At 33.0% G+C, this 15,535-nt stretch overlaps 1 protein-coding gene and 1 non-coding gene across 2 annotated transcripts in view; both read right to left on the minus strand.

The window, feature by feature from the left end:
- Nucleotides 1-227: 227 nt before the first annotated feature.
- LOC100369361 (talin-1-like) overlaps nucleotides 228-15,535 on the minus strand; it is a 192,519-nt gene continuing 177,211 nt past the window's right edge. Inside the window, exons 48-55 of the mRNA XM_085494559.1 lie at nucleotides 14,816-15,001; nucleotides 14,436-14,540; nucleotides 11,168-11,273; nucleotides 10,837-10,961; nucleotides 9,845-9,970; nucleotides 8,797-8,859; nucleotides 5,467-5,649; nucleotides 228-3,857 (exon numbers count right to left, since the gene is read on the minus strand). Of these exons, the coding sequence (XP_085350685.1) occupies nucleotides 3,609-3,857; nucleotides 5,467-5,649; nucleotides 8,797-8,859; nucleotides 9,845-9,970; nucleotides 10,837-10,961; nucleotides 11,168-11,273; nucleotides 14,436-14,540; nucleotides 14,816-15,001 (1,143 nt within the window). The 3' untranslated portion in view covers nucleotides 228-3,608. The remainder of the gene's footprint in view (nucleotides 3,858-5,466; nucleotides 5,650-8,796; nucleotides 8,860-9,844; nucleotides 9,971-10,836; nucleotides 10,962-11,167; nucleotides 11,274-14,435; nucleotides 14,541-14,815; nucleotides 15,002-15,535) is intronic.
- On the minus strand, nucleotides 10,250-10,350 carry Mir190 (microRNA mir-190). Its single transcript, NR_037548.1, has one exon. It is a non-coding gene; the product is annotated as a microRNA mir-190 (primary transcript).

The raw sequence follows: 15,535 nt of genomic DNA on the forward strand, positions 1-15,535 counted from the left end.
AAAATGTTTTCTCAGATTTGACAAGTACTTTCACAATTTTTACATATTTTCACACAGGACAGCTGTCGTTCATACTAAGGGAAGATATTATACTGGTGAATTAGGTGACCAAGTTTGATACAGTTTGGAATAGAATTAGTAAAGTTAGTAAACAATTATTAACAATGACGACGACGATAACAACCAGCACATATAACTTTCCCTTTAATAACAAAACAATACAAAACTTCATGTATTCTCATACCATCAAAATTTATTGTAATAAGACTGTTAAACAATACATTAAATCTGCATGGCCCTGTAATACATTTTTTAACTGTATACTCCAAAATCTAAAACAAATAATAAAAAAAATAGAAATCAACGATATAATATTAGTATTGGTAACTGTCGTAAAATAAAGTCATTTTAATAGAGATCAAAGTCAGCTGGAAGACCTGTGGCTTTTGTAACATATTCATTAAGAGCTTGCTTCTGATTGGATGAAATATTGCTGTATTCCATGGTCTTTTTACCATATATGGTCAACCATACCATATTTGGTAGTTTAGTCTTAACATATATGGAAATGTTAATTGATTGTCATCCAATAAAAAAAGCTATACAATCACTGAGCGGGCCTCCATTTGGTCACCCCTTTCTCCCTACATGATATGTGTTACTGGAACAAAAAAAAATAAAACAACAAAAAAAGATGAAACTTTCATCACAGAGAGGTGACAAAACACAAACACTTTCCATATTCTGTGAACTATTTGACCTTTCACCTGATTTTTTTCCCCCCTAACTATAATTTTTATACATTTTATTTTGTATTTTTCGTAATTTTGGACCAAACGGCCAGAATATGACAATGCTTTTTTTCAATATAAAGAAAGAATGTTTTCAGAAATATTAGTGACAGGTCAAAGGTCAACCAACAATCTGGGAGGGTTGCAAAAGTTCAAGATACACGAAATACATAATTAAAAACTAAAAGAAAAAAAATTTGTAATTTTCTACAAAATGTCTTTCACACCACATGCAGTCTTTTAGTCACATGACCTAGGCTCATTTGCATATTTAATTGTAAAATCTTTGTATATTAAATCTTTATAATAAATGAAAAATTAAATTTAGATAAAATAAGATTGGAAGGGAAAAAATAGAAAATCAAAAATATTTTAGTACATTTTGTTTTACTGTATTTTTCAAGGAATTGTTGTAGTAAGCAACTAAGCGCTTAGGTGTTTCTATTTTTAGACAATTGTGTGCAATGTTTGAAGCATGTTAACTTATCTAGTATGCCAATTACTCACTATTGAATACAAACTGCAAAGTTTTAAATTTACATATATATAACAGATTGAAAAAAGATTTTTCCCAAAATAAACATTTTTCAACTCAAAAGCCATACTCTTTTTTGTCACATGCATCCTACATTCCAAGAAATGCTTTCAACAGCACCCTCACTATCACTGAAAAGTAAACTTTCACAATAGACCACTTTCCCAGAAGGGGCTAGTGAGACTGGAGCTGAGAAATACGTCGGCCGCACAATGGTTTGTTGATACTCGATAGAATGAAATTTTATTTTTGACCCGATGATTGGCACACCCAAAAGCACAATATCACATGTACAAGTTTACGTTACACCCCAAAATGTGCCCGCATACAAAACATATAACTTTGAATTCTTGGAAAGTGGTCTATTTATTGGAGCTACTTTTTAGAGAGTGCACTACACTGTTAGCATAACGGCGCCCTCAACCCAGGAAAATAAAATTTCACACCCTGTGCTACTTGTTTTTATTATTCCAATGGTAGAGGGCGCTATTTTATGATATGCACTTTTACATGAACAATCTGTAAGCAGCTCAAAGTTGTGTGTGGCCAGAATTAGGGCATCAACAATCTTGATTTGCATACTTATGTATTTTTCCATAATTTCTTCCATAATTTTAGACTGAACTGTCTACAGGTTGGATTGAAATTTTTCAATATTTTCAGTCATTTTTCAAATTCTTCCATTAGTTTTGAATCAAACTGATATAATTTCACAACGACTATAAGTTTTTACAAAATTAGTTGTAAAAATATGGAAAAAATTATACGATTTGAAATTTGCCATTCAACGATTGTACAGTTTTTGCTGATGCCCACATTCAAAGTCACAGATAAGTACAGATGTTTTGTGGCAGTGATTTAGTAATGGAATAAAACTCAAATAAATCATAGGTAGAATAATTCGAGGTTTCTCGCTAAATTATAATTTTTAAAATCAACCTTTTCAATATTCATGTCATACTTAGAAAACATGGTACAAATGTACCATATATGGACAGTCATACCATATTTGGAAAACTGTTATTAGGAGCAAGTACCATATATGGCCAGTCGTACCATATTTGGGGGAAACTGTTGGTATGATTAAGTACCTTATATGATCAGTCATACCATATTTGGAAAACTTGAAAAGGTTGAAAAAGAAATAAATTCAACAAAATAAGGCGAAGAAGAGTACCAGCGGGAAAGACAGAGACAGATTGAAACACATAAGAAGATTGCTTGAAAATCACACATGTTGAATTCGTTTTTTTTTCAAATTCTATTTTCAGGATAAAGAATTGGAAGCCACAATTTCAAACCCGGTGCATAAAGACATTAAAAATAGATTTTGTAAATGATTTCTCTGAAAGTTGATAATGATCACCCTATTTTATACAACCTACCACCCTTGTGTTAAAAATAGTCTGGACTGAACTTGTCTAAACTTCCTTCCCACTACAATCCCCGTTGGAAGCAAAGAACTTGATGCAACCTTCCAAGCTGGAAAAATTTAAACTTATTTTTAAGAAGACTATTATAAGTCACACTGAAAATTTATTTGTCAAAACATTTCTCATAATTTTTATTCAATACAATTATTTTTGATGAGAAAAAATTTATAAAATAACTGCAACATATTACTGCAAAAATTCTGCTTCAAAACTTTCAAATTTTGTTAAAAAATGATTTTAAGTAATTTTGTTGGATTCTGTAAAATGATCCACTTCTAGGTCATTCCATTCTGTAAATGGGGGTGACAACATGATTGTGGCAATCATCTGTTGATAATGATATTAGCGTTAGCTCATTCCATTCTGTAAATGGGGTGACATGACACAGGCAAGTATTAGGTTATCCCAAATGTACTATATTGTTAGTCACGAGAAGGACGATTTACTGAGTTGGCGTAGTCGGTCAGTAGTCTGGCTACTCATCATGCGAGGCAAATCAAGTGTGGACAACATGAATTGACAAAAAATGTTTACATCGTCAGCTGCATTATCTCAGTACTGGCTTACTTTGTTGCTGTTTTTTTCATAATCCCAAGAAGTTTATTGTCTGAAAAAATTAGTTTAATGCCTCGATAAATAATCAAATAACCTCATGAATATTCATGAGGCGATTATGATGTAACTGAAATCAACGCTGAACTTTCAGAATTATCAACAGCACGGTGAAAAGTCGTTGATTTTCAGATACCCAAAGATTAAATCTATGCATATCCGTATTCAAATTTTGAAGGGAGATGACAATTTTATGAAGGGGTTTAGACTATACCATTTCTATAAAGGGGTGGTTGTCTAATCTGAGTCTTCATCATGGGGTTTGTTTTTATATTTTGCTTGTCTTATCATTGCTAACTGTTTGCGGGCTTTTTCCAATTCTCTCTCCTTTTTAAGAATAATTTCCTGCGCTTGTATTTCCTGTGCGATGCTTCCAACCATTCGTTTGTTTAGCTCTACCCCACATCTTTCCTCCTCCCACTCAGCCGCCTGACTCGCTGCCCGTACTAAGTGATCTGACGCACGTTTAACTGCATTTCCAGCAGACTGAAAAAACAAACAAAACAGAGTTTACGATAATAATAATACATTTACAGCAAACATTTCAAAATAGAGACTAGTTTGATATTCTTTAAATCGCTTAGTTTCCTGGGAGACAAATTTTTGTGAACCTGAGAGCCGGGGTGAACATTTTTCTTGAGGGTCAGCAAGGTGCATTTTCGTAAGCTATAATCAATTGTTTTATTTTTTCGTAATAATGTTATTTAAATAAATTAAAAAGGTAAAACTAATAATGCAAGGTTTTACAAAAATAATATGCATAGCTTGATTATTAGTCAATTCGACGCTTATTTTGATCTCGCATACCGTTTTTGACGCCCATCGGTCAATTCGAGAAGGTCACTCTCTAAAAATGTCATATCATACAAAAACAAAATTTGAATATATTTTAATGACAATATTATTATTTTATGAAAAACATTTTGACCACTACATCTTACCACTTCATTTTCAAAAATCAAGCCAAAATTTGAATAGTTTTTAGTAGAAAAGCATTATATTGTGTATTGGGTGAAATTCAGAATGACTTGTTATACTGTCCCTGGATGACAAATTGTAATACTGTGGAATACTTTATTTTCGCTGATATTAATTTTCGCTGAAAAGGCTTTTTGGGCATTTTGCCTGGAATTTATTTTCACTGATTTTTGATGAGTTTAATGTGAAATATAGGAAAAAAAGTATATTTGCTGGATTTTATTTTCACAGAAACATTCCTTCAGCGAAAATAGCGATAATAAATTCCAAGCGAAAATAAAGTATTCTACAGTATATATCTATCAATAGATAGATATCTACTAGTATCTGAAATTCACCCAATACACAATGGCCTCCCTGATTGGCTTGCAGTTAGATAATTAGACTCGGTTAGCAAATCAGAGACTATGTATCTTCCCTACTGGCTTGCAGTTAGGTAATTAGACTTGGTTAGCCAATCAGAGACAATAAATCTTCCTGATTGGCTAGCAGTTAGGTAATTAGACTTGGTCAGCCAATCAGACTATAAATCTTCCTGATTGGCTAGCAGTTAGGTAATTAGACTTGGTCAGCCAATCAGACTATAAATCTTCCTGATTGGCTAGCAGTTAGGTAATTAGACTTGGTCAGCCAATCAGAGACAATAAATCTTCCTGATTGGCTAGCAGTTAGGTAATTAGACTTGGTCAGCCAATCAGAGACAATAAATCTTCCTGATTGGCTAGCAGTTAAGTAATTAGACTTGGTCAGCCAATCAGAGACAATAAATCTTCCTGATTGGCTAGCAATTAGGTAATTAGATTTGGTTAGCCAATCAGAGACAATAAATCTTCCTGATTGGCAAGCAGTTAGGTAATTAGACTTGGTTAGCCAATCAGAAACTATAAATCTTCCTGATTGGCTAGCAGTTAGGTAATTAGACTTGGTTAGCCAATCAGAGACTATAAATCTTCCTGATTGGCTAGCAATTAGGTAATTAGATTTGGTTATCCAATCAGAGACTATAAATCTTCCTGATTGGCTAGCAGTAAGGTAATTAGATTTGGTTAGCCAATCAGAGACTATATACTTGTCTGATTAGCTTGGTTAGGCAATCAGTGACTCTGTTACAACTTACCTGTAATCGTCTCATTGGTTCACTAAATGTATCAGCTTTGACTTTACATGCCACTAACAGCTGAGCAGTGGAACTAGCTACAGCTTTAGCGGAAGAAATCAGTCTCTCTTCACTTGCATGCCCTTGGACTGCCGCATCAGCCGCTTCGCATAAATTATTAGTTGCCACGGCAACTTTACGAGCCTACAAAAAAAGGGAAATAAACAACAAATTAAGTTTTAAATGAAAATCAAAGAAAGCTTAGAAAGAACTCCCATGTGCTGAGAGTATTGGAGACACATTAAATATAATTCGAAATTACTTAGCTGAAAACTAATTATGCAAATCAGAAAATTAATATGACCAGATTTGAGTGTAAAACTAATGAGGTCTGCGCAATGTAACAGAAAATCTATGTCTCCAAGTTTAATTGAAATGTGATTAGAACCAAAAAATTATGAATTATTATGCTTATTAGGGAATTAATATGAACAGATTTTTACCCCAAACTAATTAGGTTTGTACATTGTCCTAGAGCATCTTTGTACTAAGTTTCATTGAAATGGAATAATTAGCACCGTGAAAACTCCAAAATTTCGACCCCTCTAAAAATTTGAACGCCTATTTATTTGCCGGGTTTCGGTGTTTTATTTACCTCCAAATTTTCGACTCCACTAAAAATTGCCGACTCATTCTTATTCGAAAATTGCGACCAGTTTTAGTTTTCCCCCAAACGAAAAAAAAACCGATGTGAGCGTTCAAACGGGACCTTCCTCAAAGGCATGAATCCGGGTTTCTGATTGACTGAGAGATTTTTATTTTATTGGTAACGAAAATATATTCTAAATAAACGAAGTTTCAAATAAAAACGAACACAAAAATCTCGGCATGCTGCGTTTCTGAATTGTTGATTATTACTGTACTCAGTAGTGATTATAATAATGTACACAAAATAAATTTGTTGAATGGTTATGAAATACAAATAAAAGTCAACTTAGTTTCATCGTAAGCGAATGATTCCGGTCTCGTATAAACGTTTGATGCTGTAGGATATCCGCCATGTTCTCTTAGGTCAAATAGGTCAAATCGCTAATTAACCAATCAAAAAGCTGGATGATGCGAAAACGGCATGATTTTTTTTAAATAAAAAAATTAGTTGTTTTTAAAAAATAAACTGGTCATCTGAAGAATAATTTAACATTGTTCACAGTGATAACAGCTCATTCTCGAAAGGAAGCTTACCCGCTCACGCTAGTCACGATAAAAATCATACACGTGTACTCTTGAATAGACAGACGTCAATGACTACGGTAAAACTTAGACTCTATTTTAGCCGGCAGGATTGATTGAAATGTCCGAAAAATGACGCCAAAATACACCTTAAAAGTCCCATTTTATTTTCTTAAATCCCATTATATTTTTTAATCCAAGGGCGAATTTACGGCAGAATTTGGTCCCTCAAATCACCGGTACGGTGCTCAAATAAGGGACACGTGAGCTTTGATTCTAACCGGATACATTGCACTGGGTCGGGGAGATCGTTTGCTAAACTTCCATGTATCTTTTGTCCAATGGGTACCTGTACTTCGAACATTCGCAAGTTTTCCTAGGTAGTGCGAGACAGCTTTGTCTTTTGACCTATTAGTTTTGTGCTGACCTCTTCTCCGCGTCTTGATGTTTTGTTTTGCTTGTCATAATACTCACTGATTGATGACTTTGTTTAGATTTTGAGTTACAACTCGGCCACGACCTTTGCTTTTACCGTGAAACATGAGGAAGTTTACGTCAATTGACGGACATTGCATTTTTTAAAAACTAATGAAGCACACTGTCTATCATCCCCATTTTTTTTTGCTGATTTCTATTCTGAAAAATTCGACCGTCCGAAAATGCACCTTAATTTTGACTCTAAAAACACGTCACATTTCTAACACAAATTATTTAAAACCGGTCAAAATTTTGGAGTTTTTACGGTACTTTAGATATCAGTGTGAAAGATTAAAATTGGTTAATTATGCAAATTAGGTAATTAATATGTACAGATTTTAACCCACAATTATTCAGGTCTGTCTATTGTCCTACAGCATCCATGTACATTCATTGATATGTGATGTATAGTACCTGAGATATCAGTGTGAAAGTTGGTTAATTATGCAAATTAGGTGATTAATATGCACAAATATTTACCGGAAACTAATTGGGTCTGCATAATTCTAGATTCATTGAAATATGATGATTAGTACTTTAGATATCAGTAGAAAAGCTGAAAATTAATTATGCAAATTAGGTAATTAATATGCACAATTATTTACCCTAAAACTAATCAGGTCTCTGCATAGTCCTAAAGGATCTATGTACCAAGTTTCATTGAAATGCGATGATTAGTACTTGAGATACCCGTGGAAAAGCTGAAAATTAACTAATTATGCAAATTAGGTGATTAATATGCACAAATATTTATCGAAAACAATCAATCTCTGCATAGTCCTTGAGTATGTAAGTACCAAGTTTCATTGAAATGTAATGCTAACTACTTATATCAAATGCTGAAAATTAATTAATTATGCAAATTAGGTAATTAATATGTACTGATATTACCATAAAAACTATCAGGTCTGTGCAGTGTCGTATGACATCTATGTACCAAGTTTCATTGAAATGTGATGATTAGTACTTGAGATATCAGTGGAAAAACCGAAAATTGACTAATCATTATGCAAATTAGGTAATTAGTATCCACGGATTATTACCAAAAACTAATCAAAACCTAGCATTAGTTCAGAGCATCTATGTACCAAGTTTCATCAAAATCCAATGAGTGGTTGTTTAGATATCAGTGGAACAGTCATGGAACCACTAAAAAATAGCTAATTATCATGCAAATTAGGTAATTAATATGCACGGATTTTTACCAAAAATTAATCAAATCTGCGCATATGTTCAGAGCATCTATGTACCAAGTTTCATCAAAATCCAATGAGTGGTTCTTTAGATATCAGTGGAACAGTCATAGAACAGCTAAAAATTAGCTAATTATCATGCAAATTAGGTAATTAACGAGCATGGATTTTTACCAAAACCTAATCAAATCTGCGCATTGGCCCAGAGCATCTATGCACCAAGTTTCATCAAAAACCGATGTATGGTTCTTGAGATAGCAGTGGAACAGTCGGACACACATACACACATACACACACACATACACACATACACACATACACACATACAGACACACTAACTGCAAAGACTCCCATTTTGTGCTTCGCACATGGGAGTCAAAAATAATTTAGCTCTAAAAATAAAACAAAAATGTAACTAGGAAACAAATATAATATGTATAGCATTACTTACAGCAGAAATGAGTCCGAATGACCATTGGCCGTCATCGTAAGCATTTGCTGGTATGGCACCAATCTGAAATGAAATGAACGAGCAAAATCACATACTGTAAAGGTCATGACCCTTTGTGTTTGATATGAAACACACAACGACATATACATTGTTTGATAATACACAATACAAACACCTAAAACTATGTATAAGCATCGGGGCCTAACCATCAAGTCGAAATCACGCCCTCAACCGACTGACTGTAATTTCTGGTTTGGGCAGAGGCACTGGTCCTTATATCTATTTGGCAGGGTAAAGAAATACTGCGATAGATTTATAGCTCAATGGGAAACAGAAAAATGGTGTACAAAATTATGCGTCAAAAACTTAAAAGGACGACTTAACAGATTCAATGGAAATTGAAGAACCCTTTTAAAGACATTAAAGATAAAAATCGTAAAAGTAGTCATGGTACGGTGACGTATTCCTCCCACGATGACGTATTCCTCCCACGATGACGTATTCCTCCCATGTTTAGGTTGAAAACTATTACACATATCACAACAGTTGAACAATGACAAAAAGGTAATTTAGCATGATAATAACTTAAGCGAGTATTGTCTTAGACTCGTGATGACCGTTTCTTTTCTTTCTCAGCTCAACAGGATAATACTCTGACATGCATCGTGTCATGTAAAGAAACAACACAAGCACAACACCAAAAGCATTTTCAGTCATGTTGTTTTTTATAAGTAATTGAGGAAGCTGTTATGTTCAACTCTGACCGAACTGAATTGAACTCGGGTGGATCTCGACTCTCGTTCAGCCCCGTCCGTGTAAACGCATTGGAGATAATCTCCTGTTAATCGGAGGGAGGAGCAGTAGTTTGGCTCTGATAGAATGCTGCTGTGTAAACATAGTATATATACAAATGTTTACTTTCAATGTACATTGCACAATTGATAACTGGTAATCTAGAATAATCAGCCATATTTGTCCCACCCTACCAGTCGATACAAAAATCGGGCCTTTAAACGAAGAAGTCATTTTCCCAAAGATTACTACTCACTTTTCCTTGAGTTACAAGTTCTCTCTGAGCAGCAGAGGCTGCCTTCACCAATGCGCTTGTAGCTGACGCGATGGCCTTAGCAGCTTCTAAAATCTGTTCATTAAAGTTGAGGTTTTCATCGGCTTCCTGTCAGAGAACGATAATGAGAAGATTGTTAGGACAGGAGCAGGGAGGAATTCCACTACAAGGATGCTCTACCTTCTAAAATCACTATAAGAAAAGCTCAATAAAATGCTGTTCTTATTTATTATCATTTCTTCCCATATATTCAAACTATATTTTTAGACTAACTACAATATTTTATCCACACCCACTATCATCATAAGCTTCATTCTATATTACTAATTTTTCATTAATATTTGCAGAACATGACTTCTTTTTTTTCCTTTCTTCTTGTCAGCACTTGATGAGTTTCCACACTCCATGGATATATGTCTGATACTGGTTGATTTGGTGAAACCACCAACCAAATAACAAACATATCACATGGCGAATGGTATAAACTTGAATGAACTGGACTCAGCCGGTTTCAACTGGTTATACAAACACACCACATCTTAAGTGGTATAAACTGGAATGAACTGGATTCAGCCGGTTTCTACTGGTTACACAAACACATCACATCCCATCCCAAGTGGAATGAACTGGATTCAGCCGGGTTTCTACTGGTTACACAAACACATCACATTCCATTCCAAGTGGAATGAACTGGATTCAGTCGGTTTCTACTGGTTATAGAAACACATCACATCCCATTCCAAGTGGAATGAACTGGATTCAGTCGGTTTCTACTGGTTATAGAAACACATCACACCCCATTCCAAGTGGAATGAACTGGATTCAGTCGGTTTCTTCCGGTTATACAAACACACAGCATCCCATCCCAAGTGGTTATAAACTGGAATTAACTAGATCCAACTGGTTTTAACATTTTACTACTCCCACAACCACAAAAACAAAGTTAGCTACTAAATGAACTGCATTATACTAACCCTATGCTGCTGCCTTGGTCTGAGTTGTTGCAGTTTTCTTGCTGCAGCTTCGATGGATGACGCAGCGGACAAAAGTTCATTCTCTGCAATCACATGCGGATCCTCTGGATCCACCCAGTCAGAACCTGACAAATTAATACAGTGCATCAAAAATAGATTAATATTGTATAATCACAATGATATCTTCAAGTTAGATGAATTATTAATCGATTATGGCCAAGTAGAGTTCAAAGCTTGAAATTTGCAGAAACAAATTATTCAGACTAATCAAACAAACCAACATGGAAAAAAAAAAAAAAATCAAAAAAAAAAATCAACTTGCTAGGCTTACCTTTCAGAGCCTCAGCACACTGCACCAATTCTCCGACTGAGGTTGCCACTTTCTTGGAAAACTCAACCAGTTTTTGTTTGGCTTCTAACGATGGTTTATTAATTGTCTGTTGTAGAGAAACAATCAGAATATGAAAACAATTCAACATTAAATGACTGTTTAGTCAAATTTTTTGTTGTTGTCAATTGCCAACAACTGTCCAATATTTTAGACAATATGAAATGACTTGTGTATTTTATGTAAAAACTGACAAAAACAGAAACTATACCAAATTGATGCACATTATGATGCATACGAATTTACAAACCGACAATATCAAATTGATGGTGTGAACTTGTTATCAAATTATATGTAACAGCTTCAAAGTCTAATTCTGGATTCCTAATATCATTTTATTCAGAATTCCTTATAAAAACTCCTTTCTAATTCAGAATTCCTTATAAAAACTCCTTGCTAATTCAGAATTCTTTATAAAAACTCATTCCTAATTCAGAATTCCTTATAAAAACTCATTCCTAATTCAGAATTCCTTATAAAAACTCCTTTCCAATTCAGAATTCCTTATAAAAACTCCTTGCTAATTCAGAATTCTTTATAAAAACTCACTCCTAATTCAGAATTCCTTATAAAAACTCATTCCTAATTCAGAATTCCTTATAAAACTCTTTCCTAATTCAGAATTCCTTATAAAAACTCCTTTCCAATTCAGAATTCCTTATAAAAACTCCTTGCTAATTCAGAATTCTTTATAAAAACTCACTCCTAATTCAGAATTCCTTATAAAAACTCATTCCTAATTCAGAATTCCTTATAAAACTCTTTCCTAATTCAGAATTCCTTATAAAAACTCCTTGCTAATTCAGAATTCTTTATAAAAACTCATTCCTAATTCAGAATTCCTTATAAAAACTCCTTGCTAATTCAAAATTCCTTATAAAAACTCCTTGCTAATTCAGAATTCTTTATAAAAACTCATTCCTAATTCAGAATTCCTTATAAAAACTCATTCCTAATTCAGAATTCCTTATAAAAACTCATTCCTAATTCAGAATTCCTTATAAAAACTCCTTGCTAATTCAGAATTCTTTATAAAAACTCATTCCTAATTCAGAATTCCTTATAAAAACTCATTCCTAATTCAGAATTCCTTATAAAAACTCCTTGCTAATTCAGAATTCCTTATAAAAACTTCTTGCTAATTCAGAATTCCTTATAAAAACTTCTTGCTAATTCAGAATTCCTTATAAAAACACATTCCTAATTCAGAATTCCTTATAAAAACTCCTTTCTAATTCAGAATTCCTTATAAAACTCTTTCCTAATTCAGAATTCCTTATAAAAACTCCTTCGTAATTCAGAATTCCTTATAAAAACTCATTCCTAATTCAGAATTCCTTATAAAAACTCTTTCCTAATTCAGAATTCCTTATAAAACTCCTTTCTAATTCAGAATTCCTTATAAAAACTCATTCCTAATTCAGAATTCCTTATAAAAACTCCTTTCTAATTCAGAATACCGTATAAAAACTCTTTCCTAATTCAGAATTCCTTATAAAAACTCCTTGCTAATTCAGAATTCCTTATAAAAACTCCTTTCTAATTCAGAATTCCTTATAAAAACTCCTTCCTAATTCAGAATTCCTTATAAAACTCTTTCCTCATTCAGAATTCCTTTCAAAAACTCCTTTCCAATTCAGAATTCCTTATAAAAACTCCTTCCTAATTCAGAATTCCTTATAAAAACTCCTTCCTAATTCAGAATTCCTTATAAAAACTCATTCCTAATTCAGAATTCCTTATAAAACTCTTTCCTAATTCAGAATTCCTTATAAAAACTCCTTGCTAATTCAGAATTCCTTATAAAAACTCCTTGCTAATTCAGAATTCTTTATAAAAACTCATTCCTAATTCAGAATTCCTTATAAAAACTCATTCCTAATTCAGAATTCCTTATAAAAACTCATTCCTAATTCAGAATTCCTTATAAAACTCTTTCCTAATTCAGAATTCCTTATAAAAACTCCTTGCTAATTCAGAATTCCTTATAAAAACTTCTTGCTAATTCAGAATTCCTTATAAAAACACATTCCTAATTCAGAATTCCTTATAAAAACTCCTTGCTAATTCAGAATTCCTTATAAAAACTCCTTTCTAATTCAGAATTCCTTATAAAAACTCCTTTCCAATTCCTTATAAAAACTCCTTGCTAATTCAGAATTCTTTATAAAAACTCATTCCTAATTCAGAATTCCTTATAAAAACTCTTTTCCAATTCAGAATTCCTTATAAAACTCTTTCCTAATTCAGAATTCCTTTCAAAAACTCCTTTCCAATTCAGAATTCCTTATAAAAACTCCTTCCTAATTCAGAATTCCTTATAAAACTCTTTCCTAATTCAGAATTCCTTTCAAAAACTCCTTTCCAATTCAGAATTCCTTATAAAAACTCTTTCCTAATTCAGAATTCCTTATAAAAACTCCTTCCTAATTCAGAATTCCTTATAAAACCTCATTCCTAATTCAGAATTCCTTATAAAACTCTTTCCTAATTCAGAATTCCTTATAAAAACTCCTTCCTAATTCAGAATTCCTTATAAAAATTCATTCCTAATTCAGAATTCCTTATAAAACTCTTTCCTAATTCAGAATTCCTTTTAAAAACTCCTTTCCAATTCAGAATTCCTTATAAAAACTCCTTCCTAATTCAGAATTCCTTATAAAACTCTTTCCTAATTCAGAGTTCCTTTCAAAAACTCCTTTCCAATTCAGAATTCCCTATAAAAACTCTTTCCTAATTCAGAATTCCTTATAAAAACTCCTTCCTAATTCAGAATTCCTTATAAAAACTCATTCCTAATTCAGAATTCCTTATAAAACTCTTTCCTAATTCAGAATTCCTTATAAAAACTCCTTGCTAATTCAGAATTCTTTATAAAAACTCATTCCTAATTCAGAATTCCTTATAAAAACTCCTTGCTAATTCAGAATTCCTTATAAAAACTCCTTTCTAATTCAGAATTCCTCATAAAAAACTACTTTCTAATTCAGAATTCCTTATAAAAACTACTTTCTAATTCAGAATTCCTTATAAAAACTACTTCTAATTCAGAATTCCTTATAAAAACTACTTGCTAATTCAGAATTCCTTATAAAAACTCATTCCTAATTCAGAATACCGTATAAAAACTCTTTCCTAATTGAGATTTCTGTATAAAAAGTACTTCCCCAAATCCATAATTATATTGAGAAAGATCAAAATAGTTACGTACATACTGTACATGTTCCAATAACCCTTTATATGCAGTGGTACATTCCCTACCAGTATAAAGTGTACGATTTCTCAATTCTGGGTTGTCAGCACCAGCAGCCGCACCCTAATCAGAATAAAAACAAACACATTAAACTATCACTATAATTAATGTTATTGAACACAAAAATTGTAATTTATACAGAGAATAATACTTGAATTGAACTGGAAAAAAATAGAATTGAACGGGACAAAACTAGCATGAACTGGACTAAACTGAATTGACCTGGACAAAACTAGCATAAACTGGACTAAACTGATAGTATCAACTGGTCTTAACTGACATGGCTAGAACAAACTAAACTAAATGGCTTCCATGTGGTTATTTATTTCAATAATTACCTTAACAACAACAATGAGTTCGGAAATTGCCTTTCGGCCCAAATTGGCAGTTGCTATGACATCATCTTGACGACCAGAGTTACCTGCAGCAACAGCTTTAGCAGTTGCCAAGGTAACCGGTTTGGTTGCTCTGATAAGCTCTTCAGGTGTTGCGACCCTACCCGGCATACCTGGCGAGTTAAATGCCTATGAATGATAAAAGAATTTGTCAAAATAATGTCTGACTAGTCAATGCTCAGTGTGGGTTTCTCCTTATATCTAAACTAAAGAATACTGAAATGTGAAGCTAGTTAAAGCTGGTTAGTGCTAGAGAAGGTTAGTCCCAGATAGTCAGTTATATCAGGGATAATGAAGAATAATCAAGACTAGCACATCATATAGGTAACAGTTATAACTTATGAGTGACAATTTAGAGTCATAACCAGTGCTAGTTATGGCTAGTCAGTGCTAGTTACTAACAAATTATCCAAAATTAGTTGATACATTGTGAAGGAAGGTTAGTCCCAGATAGTCAGTTATATCAGGGATAATGAAGAATCATCCAGACTAGCACATCATATAGGTAACAGTTATAACTAATGAGTGACAATTTAGAGTCATAACCAGTGCTAGTTATGGCTAGTCAGTGTTAGTTACTCACTAACAAATTATCCAAAACTAGTTGATAGATTGTGATTGATTCAAGCTTTATTTTGCAATCAGAGATCAATATTAGTTATG

This window comes from Saccoglossus kowalevskii, chromosome 20 (genome assembly GCF_978046115.1).
Source record: "Saccoglossus kowalevskii chromosome 20, keSacKowa6.1, whole genome shotgun sequence".
NCBI lineage: Eukaryota > Metazoa > Hemichordata > Enteropneusta > Harrimaniidae > Saccoglossus > Saccoglossus kowalevskii.